At 44.7% G+C, this 21,296-nt stretch overlaps 1 protein-coding gene across 1 annotated transcript in view; it reads left to right on the top strand.

The window, feature by feature from the left end:
• Positions 1 to 19,917, top strand: part of LOC126095711 (myrosinase 1-like) — an 84,902-nt gene extending 64,985 nt beyond the window's left edge. Inside the window, exons 8-11 of the mRNA XM_049910461.1 lie at positions 366 to 508; positions 4,305 to 4,442; positions 11,476 to 11,582; positions 19,767 to 19,917. Coding sequence (XP_049766418.1) covers positions 366 to 508; positions 4,305 to 4,442; positions 11,476 to 11,582; positions 19,767 to 19,917 — 539 coding nt within the window. The remainder of the gene's footprint in view (positions 1 to 365; positions 509 to 4,304; positions 4,443 to 11,475; positions 11,583 to 19,766) is intronic.
• Positions 19,918 to 21,296: the final 1,379 nt, after the last annotated feature.

Below are 21,296 nucleotides of genomic sequence, written 5' to 3'. Positions count from 1 at the left end.
TGAACACCGAGAATCACCTTTGTCGAGGTCTCAATGAAGAATCTCCACTGATTTGTGCTACGGAGGACTGCATGAATTCCTACAGCGAGAAAGTATTATAACCTGTCTCTATAGTGTTTCACTCTACAATTTTTCAACGAAAATCCGCCACGCTTGCCACTCGCCCACTTGTTCAGAATAAATGACCTTTCTGTGAGAAACATCGTCAGATATCCTACGAAATTCAGCATCCCAATAGCCTTCTGGAGTTTAGGAGAGAGATAATTTCAGTACTTACTTGAGAGACAGGAGACCAGCCGGTTCTGCTGCCAGTTTTGACATGCCGACTGATTTTGATCTCTCTGACGCCGACGTCGTTTCAACAGGCACTGCCGACTTTTTCGGGATTAACCACTACTCTTCCTCGCTGGTGACGTCCGGCAGCAGCGGCTCCGAACCCTCCAAGACTTACGACTCTGGTGTCGTCACTTCCATGTTCGAGGGATACCCCACCAGCTTCTGGATATCGGTAAGTTTGCTTGATATGAGGTATTTAAAAAAAAAGATGTCCTATATTCTTAGAGGAGATACAGCGTCCAGTCAAATTAATGTGACCACCACCTATGTTCGGCGTCATCGTTCAATAAGCACTCATATACGGCAGTTGGCAGCACTAGCAGTGGAGGGTATATAAAGCGTGTTGGTTGGACTCGGAAAACAGTGCAGCCGTCGTAACGAGGAAAGGGAGCGATTTATCCGACGTCGAAAAGGACATGATCATTGGCTTGTGGCCAGTGGGTTGAGACACTTCCGAAACAGCTATGTTTGTAAACTGTTCGCGTGCTTCAGTGGTTGAAGTATACCGTGAATGGTAAAATGGCGATATCCCCAGATGACGAGGATGAACGATGGTTGCAGAGACGTGTACGGGAGAACATACGTGCGACTATTGAGCAACTGGCCGCCCAGATGACAACGACCGTTCAGCGAACATCGCTGGTTACGGGCCTCCGCAGCGGGCACCTGGCTCATGCGACCATGCTGACTGCTGTGCGTCGACAACGAAGGCTGGTTTCCATCCCAATACCACAAATATATGTCCACAGAATCGCGACACGGAGCCTTTGTGATGAATCACGTTCTATGCTCCATCAGGCAGATGGCTGCTGGCGTGTACAGCGTGAGACGTGTGAAACTAAACACGATGCAACAACAGTCGAGAGGGTGCGAGGTGCCGGGGCTAGCAGTGTATTTAACACTATATTCTTCTAGAATCTTCATATGGAAATGTTGCTCTAAGCCCCCTCCCCACCCCCTCCCTTCTCTAACTCCGACTTTTGCTGTTGCACATGGATTAAGAAGAAACGCGAACTGACTGCAATCGACCCTGCAAGTGGAGTAGAAAAGAGTTTGACACCTGCAATAATTTAATTTGACAGAAATAAATTTGATAAAGGAAAGTTTCATTAGCGCAGTGAGAAATCAAAGGGTTGCTCTATCTATCTACAGAATGATCGTTCTGTCCAAAATAAGTTTCATTTATTATAACTAAACTCAAAAAGATAAACAAAAAGCCGGCCCAAGTGGCCGAGCGGTTAAAGGCGCTGCAGTCTGGAACCGCACGACCGCTACGGTCGCAGGTTCGAATCCTGCCTCGGGCATGGATGTGTGTGATGTCCTTAGGTTCGTTAGGTTTAAGTAGTTCTAAGTTCTAGGGGACTTATGACCACAGCAGTTGAGTCCCATAGTGCTCAGAGCCATTTTTTAGATAAACAAAACACATGAAACATTTACAATACGTCAAATTGGTTGCTCAAATAAATGCTGTGAAAGTGAAGTTGTCCATAGACTAGCTTGTGACATTTATGACCAAGTGGTATGTGGAGCCAATTCCTTGCAACTCAAATTTTAAGAGAAACACCCAGCCAACCCAACATTAATTGCTGCTACATTAGTGAGAACTCAGACTGTGAACACCCAAGACAGAACCACGTTAGAAAAGACGGGAACAGGCGCGCTCTGCTGAACTCTGATTATCACATAGCAAAATTCCCTAGTCTGCCGGTGCTGCGGACATACATTACCGAGCTGTCTTCTTAACTGCGAGGACACGATCTGGCGTACCGGAGGCGATGGCTGGTTGCTTCGACGTCCAGTCGTGGTGATGATAATGTCGCGAGTATAGCGCGAAACAAATTATCCTGGTCTGGTTGTTCCAGACTAAATACTTCCTATCAATACAAATGCGCCTCTGAGGGAGACGAAGAAGGCTCGCCACACAATCACTGACAGTACAGTGATTGATTTTAACAAGCGAAGTCACACAGTAGCTCCGATACAGTCAACTTTAGCCGAAAATGCCTAAGACGGACAACATAGGCTGCTTGTGAGCAGAACGCTCAATTGCCAACTGTACTCGGAAAGTTACGTTGAAGTCGAAACTTCAGCAACTTCGTCAAACAGTTACAATTAAATGAAAGTATATTAGACAGGCAACGGAAGGCAGGCTGTCCAGAGCAGCGAGAGATCAGTCTTGTAGCCTACTCCGACCGAAAGGCGAGAGCCGACTCCACCAAGAGCACCCGTACAAGCCGAAGACGTAACTTTACCGCCCCCACCACAGTGGCCGTGGTTAAACGTGCCAATCAACAACTCGAAAAACTGTGGACAATTCAACTCTATAGCTGGAGCACTAGTATTCCACCAATGGAGACACTTGGCGCCAATTTCTTCGCCGATTTTGCTACGTCACGGAGCTATCCCCTGGGCAAGCCAATCACAGTTATGATTTTACAGAAAACGCGGGAATTTGCCCGCCAAGACTGCCTGGGAGCACAAGTCATTCCCACGCCTAGTTCGTAGCCCGTCAGAAAGAGTTTTCACTAAGTTTCTGCGAAGTAACGGAATCTCTAACCCTTGGCCACTCCTTCAAGCCCCTGTGGGCGTGTCGCCCCAGCTCTTATGACAATGTCAGCGTCTGGAAGCATCCACTCGGCTCCCTCACACCCGTCGGCATAACCCCTTCTAGATCAGCAAAACATGCCTCTCACTGGACCACCCGGGTGACGAGAGACGGGGTGTGGGAAGCCCGCGTGTGAAGGAATAGCAACTTTTCATCACATGCGATTAGAGAGGAAAATATTCGTATCTTCTGAGTTCTCAATACTAGCCTTGTAATGACCATACTTGGCTATACTTCCTCGAATCGAATTACGCAGAGTAAGATATAAATATGAGGTGGTAAATCCTGTGTGCATCGTAAAGGCATGCCACCTCCCAAGGTTACAAGCAGAAGGAGGCAACATGATGGTCTGGTTGGGCCATCTCGTCATTATGGAAGGCGCAATGGACCAACACAGGTATGCATTTATCCTTTGGGGCTATGTCCACCCCATAACCAGTCGATTTTTCCTCGGCACGATTGAATCTACCAGCAGAATTATGCAACGTGTCACATAGCTCGCAGCGTGCGTGTGTAGTTCGAAGAGTAGCCCCATTACAGGAGATTTGGGAGACATTCGCGCATGACTGTTTACAAGGCTATCTACGCTTTGGAGATTACTACAGCTCAATTTATATTGCAGGGCCGTTCTTGTTGTGTGTATGTGTAATTAATTTCACTTCTACCAACGTTGCTTCTGCGATGTGTGGTAATGGATGGATCACCGTCGCAGTAGTTCGGTATAATGGTGATAAAGTTAAACCAGCTCCAGGACTTCAGACCTTTAAATAGTACACAAATGAATACTATTTTGGTTACGCAAAAACAAATTGTAAGTAAGAATCAAAAACCAGATCAGCTTGAACCCTATGAAATGGGCACTAAATATATTAACAATCGTCAGTCTGTAAAAAATATTATTGGACAAACATTTTTAATTTGGCAGGAAGTTTTAAATTTCATATTATTTTCATCGTTTGCACTCCATGAAATCAAAAATTTGTTCTGATTTCATCGTAACCCCGGAACGGCATGTGCGGAATGGCTGATGTTGGGCAGTTGTAGGTGATATGTCTGACAACAGAGTCAAAGTCAGACGTCAAAGTGCAGAGGCAAATACAGCCAATATGAAATGAAGGACGAACATCAACAGGAAGATCACTGAGTAATGACTGCTCTCGACTCAACTAAAATGGGCAATGTCTCATCATGTATTTGTTTCTAAGCATACTTTAGAGTTTGTTTTTTCAATGTTTCACCACACTTCCACCCTCGAAGGCCACCACTTCAGCAATTGCGTGATGGTGTATCCGAACCTAGTAACAGACGCCCTCTAGAGACTGCTGTTACTAATGTAAACTCCACTGCTTCTAACTCGTTGCAGGACATACCGTGGGGTCTGCGTAAGCTGCTCAACTGGCTGCACAAATCATACCCCGGGTATCCGTTCTTCATCACCGAGAACGGATGGTCCGACCCGCCCGGCGTTCTGAACGACACGGCACGCATCCACTACTACAGGGTAAGCTGCCATTTCCTTTCTTCTGTGTAGCACGGACTGTAAAACATCTGGATACAGCTTGATCCTTCTTTTCAGTGCACTGCTGCCCTTGCAGTAGTTGCTGGTATAAACTGGTGTTGTTAGACCAGGGTCGGCGACGGGACGCTAAGCTGCACGCTAGTGGAATGTGAGAGTCGCGCGCGGGCAGCGGAGAGGCTCCGCCCGTCTCGGCTTTGTTCGGTTCTTCTCGGAAGTGCTCGTTACTGCACGAGGTTTCATTTAGTACTGCAGTGCTACGTTTTACGGTCGGCACGACTTTTTTTCAATTCGACAGAATCTCGGTGTCAGGGCTGTTTGCCTTCACTATTTGTTCGTTACATTACAGCACAGCTTTTTGCACAAAATGAAGCATCCATACGAATCCGCACTGATTCCTGTAGAGGAGCGTTTCCGACTCAGAAATGGAAATTGCTCCGAGATGACAAAAGTCCTGGGTTTACTTCCTAATATCACGTCGGCGATACTTTTGGCCGGCGTAGTGCAGCTACTCGACGTCGCATGGACTCGATAATTCGTTGGAGGTCCCCTGCAGAAATGTTGAGCCACGCATCCAGCATAGCCATCCACAATTGCGAAGACACTGAATGACGAATTTGACAGAGCACTGAAAGACCTAAGTCGAAACAAGGCCCCGGGAGTAGACAACATTCCATTAGAACTACTGATAGCCGTGGGAGAGCCAGCCATGACAAAAGTCTTCCATTTGGTGAGCAAGACGTATCAGACAGGTGAAATACCCTCAGACTTTAAGAAGAATGCAGGTGCTGACAGATGTGAAAATTACCGAACTATCAGTTTCATAATTCACGGTTACAAAATACTAACACGAATTCTTTACAGAAGAATGGAAAAACTGGTAGAACCCGACCTTGGGGAAGATCAGTTTGGATTTTGTAGAAGTGTTGGAACACGCGAGGCAATACTGACCCTACGACTAATCTTAGAAGATAGATTAAGAAAAGGCAAACCTACGTTTCTAGCATCTGTAGACTTATAGAAAGCTTTTGACAATGCTGACTGGAATACTCTCTTTCAAATTATTAAGGTGGCAGGCATCAAATACAGGAAGCGAAAGGCTATTTTTGTAGAGATGCCAGATGGCAGAATAGTCGAGGGGCATGAAAGGGAAGCAGTGGCTGGGAAGGGAGTGAGACAAGTAGTCTACCCCCAATGTTATTCAAGCTGTATATTGAGCAAGCAGTAAAGGAAACAAAGGAAAAATTTGGAGCAGGAATTAAAATCCGTGGAGAAGACATAAAAACTTTGAGGTTTGCCGATAACATTGTAATTTGTCAGAGACAGCAAAGTACCTGGAAGAGCAGTTGAACGGAATGGACAGTGTCTTGACAGGAGGATATAAGATGAACATCAACAAAAGCAAAACGAGGATAATGGAAGGTAGTGAAATTAAATCAGGTGATGTTGAGGGAATTAGTTTAAGAAGTGAGACACTTTAAGTAGTAGATGAGTTTTGCTACTTGGGGAACAAAATAACTGATGATAGTCCAAGTTGAAAGGGTGTAAAATGTAAACTGACAATGTCAAGGACAGCGTTTCTGAAGAAGAGGAATCTGTTAACATCGAGTATAGATTTAAGCGTTAGTAAGTTTTTTCAGAACGTATTTGTATTGAGTGTAGCAATGTATGGAAGTGAATCATCGACGATAAATAGTTTAGACAAGAAGAGAATAGAAGCTTTCGAAATGTGGTGCTACAGAAGAATGCTGAAGATTAAATGGGTAGATCACGTAACTAATGAGGAGGTACTGAATAGAATTGGGGAGAAGAGGAATTTGTGTGAGAACTTGACTAGAAAAAGAGACCGGTTGTTAGGACACGTTCTGAGGCATCAAGGGGTCACCAATTTAGCACCGGAGGGCAGCGTGGAGGGCAAAAATCGTAGAGGGAGACCAAGAGATGAATACACTAAGCAAATTGAGAAGGATGTATGCTACATTAGGTACCTGGAGATGAAAAAGCTTGCACAGCATAGAGCAGCATGGAGAGCTGCATCAAACCAGTCTCTGGACTGAAGGTTACAACAACAACAATTGCGAAGATGCAGGATTTTGGGCACGAACTGACCTCTCGACTACTTCCCGTAAATGTTTGATGGAATCTGTGTTGGGTCCTCTGAGTGACCAAATCATTCGCTCGAATTGTTCAAAACTTACTTCAAACCAATTGTAAAGAATTTTGTGCCAGTGACGTGCCGCATTGTTATCCAGAAAAATTCCATCGTAGCTTCGCAACATGAAGTGCTAGAACGGCTGCAAACGGTCTCCAAGTAGCCGAACATAACCACTGCCCGTCAGTGGCCCCTCCTGTTCCACGTAAACTCAGTCGATACCATCATGCAGCCACCACCAGCTTGCATAGTGTCTTGTTGACATCATGGCTTCGTGGGGCTGCGCCATACTCGAACCCTATCATCAGCTCTTACCAACTGAAATCGGGACTCATCCGATCAAAACTAAACTAAACTTCACCCGAAAACTCCGTGAAGGCACAGGGTACCAACCGGCCGCCGTGTCATCCCCAGCCACAGCGGTCACTACATGCAAATACGGAGTTGCATGTGGTCAGCACCCCGCCGTATGTCAGTTTACGAGACCAGAGCCGCTACTTCTCAGTCAAGTAGCTCCTCAGTTTGCCTCACAAGGACTGACTCGCCAGACCTGATGGTCACCCATCCAAGTGCTAGCCCAGCCCGACAGCGCTTAACTTCGGCGATCTGACGGGAACCGGTGTTACCACTGCGACAAGGCCGTACTCCTCTGAGCAGACCACGGTTTTCCTGTCGTCTAGGGTCCAACCGATATGGTCACGAACCCAGAGGAGATTCTGCAGGCGATGTCGTGCTTTTAGGATAGGCATTCACAGCGGTCGTCTGCTCCCGTAGCCCATTAACGCCAGATTTTGGCGCCCTATCCTAACAGGTGCGTTCATCGTACGTCCGATATTAATTTGTGCGTAAACTGACGGCCGTCGGCCACTGCATTGTCTGTGGTGAGAGGTGATGCATGAAATTTAGTATTCGGGGCACACTTTTGACTCTGCTGGTCTTGGAAAACTGAATTCCCTAACGATTTCCGAAATGTCCCATATGCCCTTGCCCCAACTACGACTCCGTGTTCAAAGCGTGTTAATTCCCGTCGTGTGGCCATACTCACGTCGGAAACCTTTTCATATGAATCACATGAGCGCAAACGACAGCTCTGCCAATGCTCTGCCTTTTTATACCTCGTGTACGCAATACTACCACCATTTGTATTTGCGCATATCGCTATCCCGTGACTTTCGTCTCGAACATAGAAGCGGTTTCGTAAATCTGTAACAAATGGTCATCTTTGACGTTGTTGTATCGTTTTCAGTCCGAAGACGAGTTTGATGCTGTCCTCCGTGCTTGTCTATCCAGTGCAAGCCCCTTCATCTCTGCGTGACTATTGCAACTTATCTCCATTTGAGCTTCCTTGCTGCAGTCAAGCTTTTGTCTGCATCTATAACGTCCTCCTCCCCCCCCCCCACACACACACACTGCCAACACCCACCCTGTAATCGTCCATTACGAAACGAACCATTCCATCATATTTCTATAACGTGGGTCTTAATCAACCGATGACTTCTAGTTTAGTTTCGTAAAAACGTTGTCTTCCCAGTTACATGTTTCTTCATTAAGACTAGTTATGTGATATACTCATGTAATTCTGCAGCACCACTTCTCTCTTTGTCTAAAGTAATCATTGTGTAGATTTTAATTCCATACAGAGTTTCACACCTATCAAATACTTTGCTATAAGGTTTCCCAACATTTTGATTTATATTCAGTATTACCAAATTTCTCTTTTTGAGAAATGCTTTTCCGGCTTTTGTCAGTTTACATTTCACAACCTCTTTGCCTTGTCCATCTATTTTGCTGCGCCAACAGCAACACTACCTTACTTCATTTAGTGTCTTGTTTCCTGATTCGATTTCCTCAGTACCGCCAGATTCAATTGCATTTCATCTCGAACCATTCCTGCTTTGTCATTTTTCACTTTCATTTAGCCTCATTTTTAAGACTTCTGGATTCTCTCTTGACTGCTTCATTTTTTTTTTTTTACTTTTCTTTATTTTCTCATTTGAATTCAATATCTTGTGTATTAAACAACCATTTGTTCCGGCTCTTATCTTTTTCCTTTTGTAATCATCTGCTGCTTTTGCTGCTTCACCTTCCGAAGCTACCCAATCGTCATCTGTTGGGTTCTTTACGCCCACAGCCCTGGTTCTTTTAACTTACCCAGGCTCACCTAATTGATTTCCTGTTCCCCTACTCAGCTATTTCTTCAGTTGGAGTACTCTGTTGTCACAAAGTAATACATCAGACATAATGTTCGCCACTTTTACGGTATTCCATATTACACTCAAACAGAAGCGTTCAAGAGAAAGGCCAGCCAACAACTCACTACTACAAGAACATTCTGAGAAAGAAATTCTTACCAGCTCTAAGACTGTGATGTGGTCATTCTGACCAGAGGTCTGCTGTTGTGTGTGTCTCTTTATCGGTTAACCAAAATATACAAGTCTTGCAGTTTTCATTTTCCCTGTATGTATCGCTAAACGTGTATTTCACGTAGGTGCGTTATTGGAATCTTTTTCCTCTTTTGCCGTTCTTCATATGTAACAAATCCATTCTATCACAGTATCGAATTCTGGATTGGATTGGGTTTTTGGGGGAAGAAGACCAGACAGCGAGGTCATCGGTCTCACCGGTTTAGGGAAGGACGTGGAAGGAAGTCGGCCGTGCCCTTTCAAAGGAACCATCCCGGCATTTGTTAGAACGATTAAGGGAAATCACAGAAAACCTACATCAGGATGGCCTAATGCGGGATTGAACTGTCGTCCTCCCGAATGCGAGTCCAGCGTGCTAGCCACTGCGCCACCTCGCTCGGTGTATCGAATTCTGGAGCGACCTTTCTCAATATGTGTAAAACTTACGTGCACATATGACTCTTACGGAAGAGTTCAGTTGCAACAGCGAAAAATCAGAAATGACAAACACCAGATTAAATGTCCTGATGTCTCACAAAAAACGTTTTACAGAACCGTAAATACACTCCTGGAAATGGAAAAAAGAACACATTGACACCGGTGTGTCAGACCCACCATACTTGCTCCGGACACTGCGAGAGGGCTGTACAGGCAATGATCACACGCACGGCACAGCGGACACACCAGGAACCGCGGTGTTGGCCGTCGAATGACGCTAGCTGCGCAGCATTTGTGCACCGCCGCCGTCAGTGTCAGCCAGTTTGCCGTGGCATACGGAGCTCCATCGCAGTCTTTAACACTGGTAGCATGCCGCGACAGCGTGGACGGGAACCGTATGTGCAGTTGACGGACTTTGAGCGAGGGCGTATAGTGGGCATGCGGGAGGCCGGGTGGACGTACCGCCGAATTGCTCAACACGTGGGGCGTGAGGTCTCCACAGTACACCGATGTTGTCGCCAGTGGTCGGCGGAAGGTGCACGTGCCCGTCGACTTGGGACCGGACCGCAGCGACGCACGGATGCACGCCAAGACCGTAGGATCCTACGCATTGCCGTAGGGGACCGCACCGCCACTTCCCAGCAAATTAGGGACACTGTTGCTCCTGGGATATCGGCGAGGACCATTCGCAACCGTCTCCATGAAGCTGGGCTACGGTCCCGCACACTGTTAGGCCGTCTTCCGCTCACGCCCCAACATCGTGCAGCCCGCCTCCAGTGGTGTCGCGACAGGCGTGAATGGAGGGACGAATGGAGACGTGTCGTCTTCAGCGATGAGAGTCGCTTCTGCCTTGGTGCCAATGATGGTCGTATGCGTGTTTGGCGCCGTGCAGGTGAGCGCCACAATCAGGACTGCATACGACCGAGGCACACAGGGCCAACACCCGGCATCATGGTGTGGGGAGCGATCTCCTACACTGGCCGTACACCACTGGTGATCGTCGAGGGGACACTGAATAGTGCACGGTACATCCAAACCGTCATCGAACCCATCGTTCTACCATTCCTAGACCGGCAAGGGAACTTGCTGTTCCAACAGGACAATGCACGTCCGCATGTATCCCGTGCCACCCAACGTGCTCTAGAAGGTGTAAGTCAACTACCCTGACCAGCAAGATCTCCGGATCTGTCCCCCATTGAGCATGTTTGGGACTGGATGAAGCGTCGTCTCACGCGGTCTGCACGTCCAGCACGAACGCTGGTCCAACTGAGGCGCCAGGTGGAAATGGCATGGCAAGCCGTTCCACAGGACTACATCCAGCATCTCTACGATCGTCTCCATGGGAGAATAGCAGCCTGCATTGCTGCGAAATGTGGATATACACTGTACTAGTGCCGACATTGTGCATGCTCCGTTGCCTGTGTCTATGTGCCTGTGGTTCTGTCAGTGTGATCATGTGATGTATCTGACCCCAGGAATGCGTCAATAAAGTTTCCCCTTCCTGGGACAATGAATTCACGGTGTTCTTATTTCAATTTCCAGGAGTGTATAATGTTCAGCCCAGCAGGTTACACTCCCTCACAGATTGTGAAGGAAATACAGGACATGATGGTACACTCACAGACGTATATAAGCAGTCATTATTTTCACGTTACACGTGTGACGGAACGTGAAAAAGCCGTAATCCATGGGCAACAAGTACTTCTGCGACTCAGTTCATACTGATTCATAGAAAGCAGTATTGGATGAAGGCTATTTAAATGCTCTAGAAAGGGTAAATGTTGACCCGGTAGAAACAATATTGGGAAACGACTAGACATTTCTGGGAGCTAAGTTAAACTGAGTGTTCCTTCCATGCCACTGCTCCTCAATCACCCTGTAACCAGCTGGATAAGTTCATGGATGATAAAGCATGTTTTCACTGTGCTGACATTTCTTCTGTTATAACGTGCCTTAGCGTTGAGACTCTAAGATGCATGTTTGCTTCAGTCAGAGTGGAAACGAGCAAATTTGTCGATGCTTACAGGGATACCTCTCCGCCCTCCTAAGATCCATCAACGATGACGGCGTCCCAGTGATTGGCTACACTGCCTGGAGCCTGCTGGACAATCTGGAGTGGATGAATGGATACACGTGAGTACATCCAGTCTGTCGGCGTTGTAAAATGAGAAACTGACGTCACAGTTTACATGGGGCCCGGCAAAGCGAGGATCGCGGGCCATTCCCCTCCAGTGAGTGATTCCCCCTCAAACTCAAGACATACACGACTAAAATACTGATTTTTATTAAGCTGTGTATCTCAAACTCTTATACTTACATTAATGAGATATTTAAATGTTTAGGTTAGGTATCTTTAGCATGGTCTTGAAAAGTTCTGTGATTCCATTGCAATTTCCATTGTAACGAAACGAAGCTGATGTTACGACGAATCACTGGACACTACATTGCGTAAAGCACGTTTCATATAGTTCATTGAATAAAATGTGCCATCACAAATGTATGTTGATCACAAAATGTATTTATTTTAAGAGCAAAGTTTCTGATTTTTGATTACCGATCTTGTGGCATAATTACAAAATTTTGGCATTTAGTTTTGTTCTGGACAGCATTCAGTAACCTGCAAACTCCTCCTTGAAGATTACTTTTAGAACTTTCAAGGGTAGTTTTAATTTTATTGTCGAAGAAATTGATATCCGGCTCTATACATTTAAAATCTTTAAAACGGCTCTTAGAGTCATTGAAGACTTCAACAAATATAGAAGTAAATCTTGAAAATTGTGGTTCCCTGTATTCTTGCTTCAATTCACAGAGTCTCAGCAACTCCGGAAATAATATAAATTTTCCTCGCTTAGCTGTAATTCAAACAACGTAAGTTTTCAACGCAATCCATTAATATCCATTAACATATCACAAATAGTGCGTTTCTTTCCTTGCGAACGAAAATTCTAATTATTTAAATCATTTGTAGAACCTGACGAAATAAATCTCGGGTGAACAGCCGGGTATGAGTGTGCATAGGACACATATTACCTGGCGCCGGCCCACCGCCGGTCAGTACATCAGCGCACCTGATGATGACAACGTGGCCGATTGCCGAAATATGGTGTCCTATGCACACTCATACCAGGCCGTTCACCCGAGATTTATTTCGTCGTAAACTACGCCTGGAGAAATTGAAGAATCACATTTATAGAACCTGTCAAAAATACTGTTCCGATTAAGAAAGTGAATCCTTCAGTTTATTTTCAAATTCCGTAGTATCCGATTATACTTCTCTATTCTTAAACCTGGAACTTTCATTTCTAAGGGGAAAGAAACGAATTAAACATTTTCCTCCACTCAACCAACGAAATTCGGAATGATGGAATATGTCTCCCTATTCTACATCAACTTCATGCAAAAATTGTTTAAATTTTCGATTATATAGTGATCGATACATGTTCAACATCTGGTACCCGTGGTCTAGGGGCAGCGTCTTTGATACACCATTAAACGTTTTCGGTCCTTCTTTCGAGTCCCGTCGCTGCTTATATTTTGATGAATAGTCAGCATTGCTGGCCGAAGACATCCGGCATAAGAAGTCACCCCTCAATCAGCCAACGGCCTTGTCAAAGAGAGCGGAGGAGCGGACAGAGGTTATGGTTCAAATGGCTCTGAGCACTATGGGACAACTTCTGAGGTCATCAGTACCCTATAACTCAGAACTAATTAAACCTAACTAACCTAAGGACATCACACACACCCATGCCCGAGGCAGCATTCGGACCTGCGACCGTAGCGGTCGCGCGGTTCCTGACTGTAGCGCCTAGAACCGCTCGGCCACCCCGGCCGGCCAGAGGTTCAGGCCACTCTCTTGTCCTAGGGGTGGGAAACTGCCCCTAAAGGTGGCATGAAGATGCAGAAGGCAATGGAAACCACTGCATTGAAGACACGTAACGTGTATCCACACGACATGTGGCCTGTAACTTAAGAAGTATCATGATGATCTCTCCATTGACAAAAGATTCCTGAATAGTCCCCCATTTGGATCTCCAGGAAGGGACTGCCAAGGGGGAGTTACCATAAGATTGAATAATCAACAGAAGGATAACGTTCTACGAGTCGGGGCGTGGAATGTCAGAAGCTTGAACGTGGTAGGGAAAGTAGAAAATCTTAAAAGGGAAATGCAAAGGCTCAACCTAGATATAGTAGGGGTCAGTGACGTAAAGTGGAAAGAAGACAAGGATTTCTGGACAGGTTAGTATAGGGTAATATCAACAGCAACAGAAAATGGGATAACAGGAGTAGGATTCGTTATGAATGGGACGGTATGGCAGAGAGTGTGTTTCTGTGAACCATTCAGTGACAGATTCGTTCTTATCAGAATCGACAGCAAGCCAACACCGACAACGAAAGTTCAGGTATACATTCCGACGCCGCAAGCTGAAGATGGAGAGATGGAGAAAGTGCATGAGGATACTAAAAGCTTAATACAGTATATAAAGGGGCATGAAAATCTAATAGTCATGGAGGGCTAGAATGCAGTTGTAGAGGAAGGAATAGAAGAAAAGGAATGAGAGAGGAGAAAGACTAACTGAGTCCTGTAACAAGTTTCAGCTAGTAATAGCAAATACCCTGTTCAAGAATCACTAGAGGAGGAGGTATAATTGGAAAAGGCCGGGTGATACGGGAAGATTTCAGTTAGATTACATCATGGTCAGAGGGAGATTCCGAAATTAGATACTGGATTGTAAGGTGCACCAAGGAGCAGATATACACTCAGATCACAATATAGTAGTGATGAAGAGTAGGCTGAAGTTTAAGAGATTAGTTAGGCAGAATCAATACGCAAATAAGTGGGACACAGAAGTACTAAGGAATGACGAGATACGCTTGAAGTTTTTTGAGGCTATAGATACAGCAATAAGGAATAGCTTAGGATGCAGCAGAGTTGAAGAGGAATGGACATCTCTAAAAAAGGCCATCACAGAAGTTGGAAAGGAAAACATAGGTACAAAGAAGATAACTGCGAATAATCCATGGGTAACTGGGTAACTGGGTAACAGGGTAACATAAGAAATACTTCAGTTGATTGGTGAAAAGAGGAAATACAAAAATGTTCCGGGAAACTCAGAAATACAGAAATACAAGTCGCTCAGGAATGAAATAAATAGGAAATGCTGCGAAGCTAAGACGAATTGGCTGCAGGAAAAATGTGAAGACGTCGAAAAAGAAATGATTGTCGGAAGGAAAGACTCAGCATACAGGAGAGTCAAAACAACCTTCGGCGACATATAAGGGCGGTAATATTAAGAATGTAACAGGAATTCCACTGTTAAATGCAAAGGAGAGAGGGGATAGGTGGAAAGAATACATGGAAAGCCTCTATGAGGCGGAATATTTTTCTGATGTGATAGAAGAAGAAATAGGAGTAGATTTAGAAAAGATGGATCCAATATTAGAATCAGAATTTAAAAGAGCTATGGCGGACTTAATGTCAAGCAAGGCAGAAGGGGTGGATAACATTCGATCAGAATTAGTAAAATCATTTGGGAAAGTGGCAAGAAGACGACTATTCACGTTTGTGTGTAGAATACGTGAGTCTGAAGACGTACCATCTGACTCTCGCAAAAGAATGATCCACACAATTCCGAAGACGACAAGAGCTGAAAAGTGCGAGAATTATCGCACAATCAGCTTAACAGCTCATATATCCAAGTTGCTTACAAGAATAATATACAGAAGAACGGAAAAGAAAATTGAAGATGCGCTAGATGATCAGTTTGGCTTTAGGAAAAGTAAAGGCACGAGAGAGGCAATTCTGACGTGGTGGTTAATAATGGAAGCAAGACTAAAGAAAAAATCAAGACACATTCATAGGATTTGTCGACCAGCAAAATGCGTTCGACAATATAAAATGGTGAAAGATGTTCGAACTTCTGCAAACAAAAAACAGGAGTAAGCTATAGGGAGATACGGGTCGTGTACAGTATGTACAACAACAAAGAGGGAATAATAAGAGTGGAAGACCAAGAATGAAGTGCCCGTATTAAAAAGGGTGTAAGACAAGGATATAGCCTTTCGCCCCTACTGTTCAATCTGTGCATCGAGGAAGCAATGATGGAAATAAAAGAAAGGTTCAGGAGTGGAATTAAAATTCAAGGTGAAAGGATATCAATTACACGATCTGCTGATGACATTGGTATCCTGAGTGAAAGTGAAGAAGAATTACATAATCTGCTGGACGGAATGACCAGTCTAATGAGTAAACAGTATGGATTGAGAGTAAATCGAAGAAAGACGAAGGTAATGAGAAGTAGTAGAAATGAAAACAGTGAGAAACTTAACATCAAGATTGATGGTCACGACGTCAATGAAGTTAAGGAATTCTGCTACCTAGGCAGTAAAATAACCAATGATGGACGGAGCAAAGAGGACATCAAAAGCAGACTAGCTGTGGCAAAGAAGGCATTTCTGGTCAAGAGAAGTCTACTAATATCAAATAACGGCCTTAATTTGAGGAAGGAATTTCTGAGAATGTGCGTCTGGAGTACAGAATTATATGGTAGTGAAACATAGACTGTGGGAAACCGACACAGAAGAGAAGTTGAAAGTTAGGTGTACTGCTAAGGTAAGGATTGAGGAGGTTCTGCGCAGAATCGGAGAGGAAAGAAATATGTGGGAAACACTAATAAGGAGAAGGGACAGAATGATAGGACATATGTTAAGACATGGGGGAATGTCTTCCATGGTACTAGAGGGAGCTGTAGAAGGCAAAAACTGTAGAGAAAGACAGAGATTCGAACACATCCAGCAAATAGTAGAGGACATAGGTTGCAAGTGCTACTCTGAATTCGTGGCGGGCCGAATCAAACCAATCAGCAGCCTGATGAAAAAAAAAGGGGGGGGGGATCCGCAAATGTCTGACAGTGAAATAAAACGGTAAAAAAATACACAAACTGCGCGCTTTGCCGCTGAATTCTTGAACATATTGTCAGTTCCCAGTACAGTAAATTTCCTTCAGATGCAGAAGCTTCTGTGCAAGAATCAGCATGGTTTCAGAAAGTAACCCTCGGGTGAAAGTCAGTTTGCCCTTTTCTCATATGATGTACTGCGAAATTTTGGTGAAAGGCAGCAGACAGATTCCATATTCCCACGTTTCCGAGAAGCATCTGAAACGGTTTCCCACTACAGACTGTTAACGGAGATGCGGGCGTACAGATTAGGTTCCCAGGTATGTGAGTGGCTCGAACACTTCTTAAACAATCTTCAGTACCAGAACCTAGCACGTTATCCTCGAAGGAGAGTGTTCATCAGAGACGAGGATACACTCAGGAGTGCCCCAGGGAAGTGTGATGGGACAGCTTTTATTTTGGCGGAAAGGTTAAGCAGCAGTCTGCGTGTGTTTGCTGATGGTGCTGGGGTGTACGGGAAGGTGCTGTCGTTGAGTGACTGTGGGAGGACGTAAAATTTCTAGTTGCTGTGACGAACGACAGCCAGCTCTAAATGTGGAAAAGTGTCAGTCAACGAGATGAGTAGGAAAAAATCTAACGTAGTAGGAAAAACAAACTCATAATGGTCAAGGACAGCATTAGTTGTCTGCTGCTTGACACAGTCGCTTCGGTAAAATTTCAAGGTGTAACGTTGCAAAGCAAGGCTACAGCAGGAAAGATGAACAGTCGACTTCGGTTCATAGAGAGAATTTTAGGAACGTGTGGTTCAGCGGTAAAGGACTCCGCGTATAGAACACTAGTGCGACACATATTTGCGTAATACTCCAGTGTTTGGCATCCGCAACAGCTCGGAAGACCTCGAAGCAACTCAGATATGGGCTGCTACATTTGTTGCCGGTAGGTTCGATCACCATCCAGTTATTATAGAGATGCTTCGGAAACTAAAATGGGAATCCCTGTCATGAAGACAACAGTCTTTTCGTGAGGCACTAATCAGGAAATTTAGAGAACTGACATATGAGGCCGACTGCAGAACGATTCTATTGCTGCCAACATACATTTCGGATAAGGAACACGCAGATAAGATGAAAGAAATTAGGCCTCCTACGGATGCATACAGACAGTTTGGTTCAAAAAAATGGCTCTGAGCACTATGGGACTTAACAGCTGAGGTCATCAGCCCCCTAGAACTTAGAACTACTTAAACCTAACTAACCTAAGGACATCACACACATCCATGCCCGAGGCAGGATTCGAACCTGCGACCGTAGCGGTCTCGCGGTTCCAGACTGACGCGCTTAGAACCGCACGGCCACACCGGCCGGCTACAGACAGTTTGTTTTCCTCGTTCTGTTTGCGAGTGGAACACCTGAAAGGAAATGACTGGTAGTGGGACGTGCTACCCTCTGTCGTGCACAGTACAGTGGCTTGCGGAGTATGTATGTAGGTGTAGACGTCAATGTTGAGAAGTCACAGAAAGAAATTAAAAGAGACTTCGAGTTTTTGGAAATCGACTACTTGAGGAGAGCATCTAGAATTTCCCCACTTGACCACGTAAGAAATGCAGAAGTAAGAAAAATGACAAATACCGATTACAGTATTACGGATAAAATAGAAGAAGAACAGCTAGGATAAATAGGGTACGTGAAAAGAATGGAAGAAGACTGACTGCTAAAAAGAGCACTTTCACGGCAATCTTTTTGAAGGAGAAGAAGAGAAAGATCGCGGGAAAGGTGTCTAAGGGATATCCGAGAGGCGACGGAGAGAAGAGAAACAAAAGAGGATGAGGAAAAAATGGCTTGATAGAGACGTTTGGCGACACATATGTGGGAAGCGGCGACAGCTGTAGGACACCACCAACAAGAAGAATTTCGTCTTGCAGCTGCGAATTGTATTGAGAACTTTAACACTCTTTAACAGTCTCAACAGTTGGCGAAGAGCCGGCCGGAGTGGCCGTGCGGTTCTGGGCGCTACAGTCTGGAGCCGAGCGACCGCTACTGTCGCAGGTTCGAATTCTGCCTCTGGCATGGATGTGTGTGATGTCCTTAGGTTTGTTAGGTTTAATTAGTTCTAAGTTCTAGGCGACTGATGACCTCAGACGTTAAGTCGCGTAATGCTCAGAACCATTTGAACGATTTGAAGTTGGCGAGGACTGATACTCTTTGGCATCCAACGAGTAAATCTAACACTTTCAAAGAGAGCACGTTCTTCTTCTTCTTCTTCTTGTATTACTACTTCTTCTTCTTCTTGTGAGGTAGCAGGCGCATTGCTGGCAGACTTATTATTTTTTTGCAAACAACAAATTTTTCTAGTTCTGTCACGTTTTAATACAAATATTAATTTGAATGGTCTCCTTTCGTTGACAGGCTGCCATCATCATGTGTATCTATTCATCAGATATTATTCTGTCTTTACGTCTGTTATGAGTGCCATGTTTTTGTGGTTGAAAGGCCTTCCAGTGACATTACGTGGCTGAGATACCGCCCAGAAGTTTACTGTGACCTACAATACAACCTTCTGTAATTTTGTAGCTCTTAACTGAAACGAAGTAAACTTACGAAAGTACAAAATGATGTACTGAACTTCACAATAACTTCTGGGTAGAAACGTCGACACCATTACCTCACTAAAACACTAACAAAAACGTTTAAAAAAAATTAAGAGTAACACATCGTTCTCGTTGCAAATTTAATACAAAATAAATTAAATTGCGTCAGTTAATACAAACTGCTGTAAACATTCACATTTATGAAACGATACTTTAAACTACGTGTTTGGGAGGACTGTAAAACGTCCACCATTAGGTGGATTTATTAGCTACAGGAATTTGTAGCTCCGGCTTATACTTATACCGGTCACGGTCACTCTTGACCTAAAGTACTCGAATTTGAATTTAACTGACAAACCTATCCACTAATACGATAACTTCGCTTGAGGTTCCAACTAACAACGAACACGTTTTGTAAAAAGACCAGAAGATGACAGCAAAGCCTGTCGAAACTGGTTGTCTAAAATAAAGAAGTATTTATGCGATCTTGACCATAGAAAATTTTTTGTCAAGTAAAAAAGTCACTCCATCTCAAATTCAATTAAAGAAAATAATTTATAATTAGTCAATGTGCACCTGATGATGGCACTATGATGCAGAAACACGGCGTGTCAGACTTAAGAAAGAAAGAAAGGTGGCTTCGAAAATTTGTAAAACAGTCACAGACCTTATCCTGGTTGATATAGCGTGAACAAATTTACAACTTTTTCGTCACGACAATGATATTTTGTGTTTGTTGGTTTCATTTACTTCCAGACAATTGTTATTGCTATTTAAGAGGACTGTCAACTGTCCAGGCTTCCTCCAGTGGCTGTTTATGGATTACTGTCTCCACAGGATCAAGTTCGGCCTGTACTCCGTGGACTACGATGATCCAGAGCGGCCCAGAACTGCGAAGGCCTCGGTGCCGGTGATGGCGCAGATCTACAAGGAGAGGGCGGTCCCTCTGGAGGACTTCGAGAACGCCGACACGACGCCACCCTCGTAACCTGTCATTCACGTGTCGCCAACTGTGTATAAATGCCTAATAAAGAATGCATCGTGAAAATTCGTGGCTTATTCCGTTCCCATTATCATCGCAGGACGCGGCGTACTCCCCCCTACTACAGGTCTCTGCTAAGCCTCGGGCTGATACTGCGACACCGAAAACATGGAAGGGGTGCAATTTCGGATGTGACGCGTGCAGACGTCGCCGTCACCTTACACTCCCTGACGCGCTACGCGTCGGCGGAAGGTGAAGGCGGTCGCGTCTCCTGTTACTTGTCAGCAAAGCCACCGCGTATCCGCGGCATCCAGTAAGTTGCCTAGGAAGCTACACGCTGTTCACCTAATCGACTCGCCCATCTGTGGAAAATGTAAACAAAAAGACACCTTAACACACAGAGTGACACGTCGCACAGCCAATCAAGTATGGCGATGGCTTCGAGGAAACCTTGCTATCATATCATGGCAAGAACGGCGATTCAGCGCATTCATATCCAACAGGTGCTACGGCCGGACGCAAAGCGATTTATTATCAAAAAATACTGTGTGGTTATTTGGCTACCTGGTGAATCTGTCTAGTATGTAATGAGCCGGGAAAAAACCAGAGATCTTGGAATTCCAACGCAGAATCGCAACACAGCATAACGAACAGCGGAAGGAACGAAAATTTGAAGACATATTTATTAATTTAGCAGTGGTATGGTAGCCTTTACCTAGCATAGCAACCATTCATCTCCTTTTTGTCAAGGTATTTTCAAGAATTGTAACATTCAGTCTCAAAGAAAGAGTGAAAAAAACATTTATATACACGTGTTAGGGGTATCAGTGCAGATACTTTTATTCGTGAGTGAGGACGGTGTGCTCAACGACACTGCATAAGTATTTACTTCAGCTACAGACTAATAATTATAGCTATTGGTAGTACTATGGTTTTACACTGGTTAGTACCACCAAGTATTCCCCTTGGCAGCAGGTCTGGTGTTGAAGTGTGGAGACGTGGAAGGAAAACGGTCAGTCTGTACTGACAGGCGTAGTCCACTCAGTGGGTGGTGCAGTTAGGACTGTTCAGAAAACATAAAGCAGTGAAGTATGTGACATGATTGTGGGAACACTGTTACGTACAGAGAAAACAAATAACACACTCAAGTGGGTACATATTAAGGTAATAATGATCACAATATGTGCACTCATACCCTGTATTAGCCCACTGTGACTGTGAGATAAAATAACCTTTACTTTATGAGGGGAAAGGCTTTAACTCCAGACGGGTAATATCTTCATCTTCATCGTTGACTGAACTCCATTACGTTTTAATTGTGTTGTAACTCTTCGATAACAATAGAAACGTTCAGACCAGTCAAGAAATTCTCTCTCTTTCTTATG

The sequence above is a fragment of the Schistocerca cancellata genome, chromosome 8 (assembly GCF_023864275.1).
Source record: "Schistocerca cancellata isolate TAMUIC-IGC-003103 chromosome 8, iqSchCanc2.1, whole genome shotgun sequence".
Lineage (NCBI taxonomy): Eukaryota > Metazoa > Arthropoda > Insecta > Orthoptera > Acrididae > Schistocerca > Schistocerca cancellata.
This window is presented reverse-complemented; position numbering and strand designations above follow the sequence as displayed.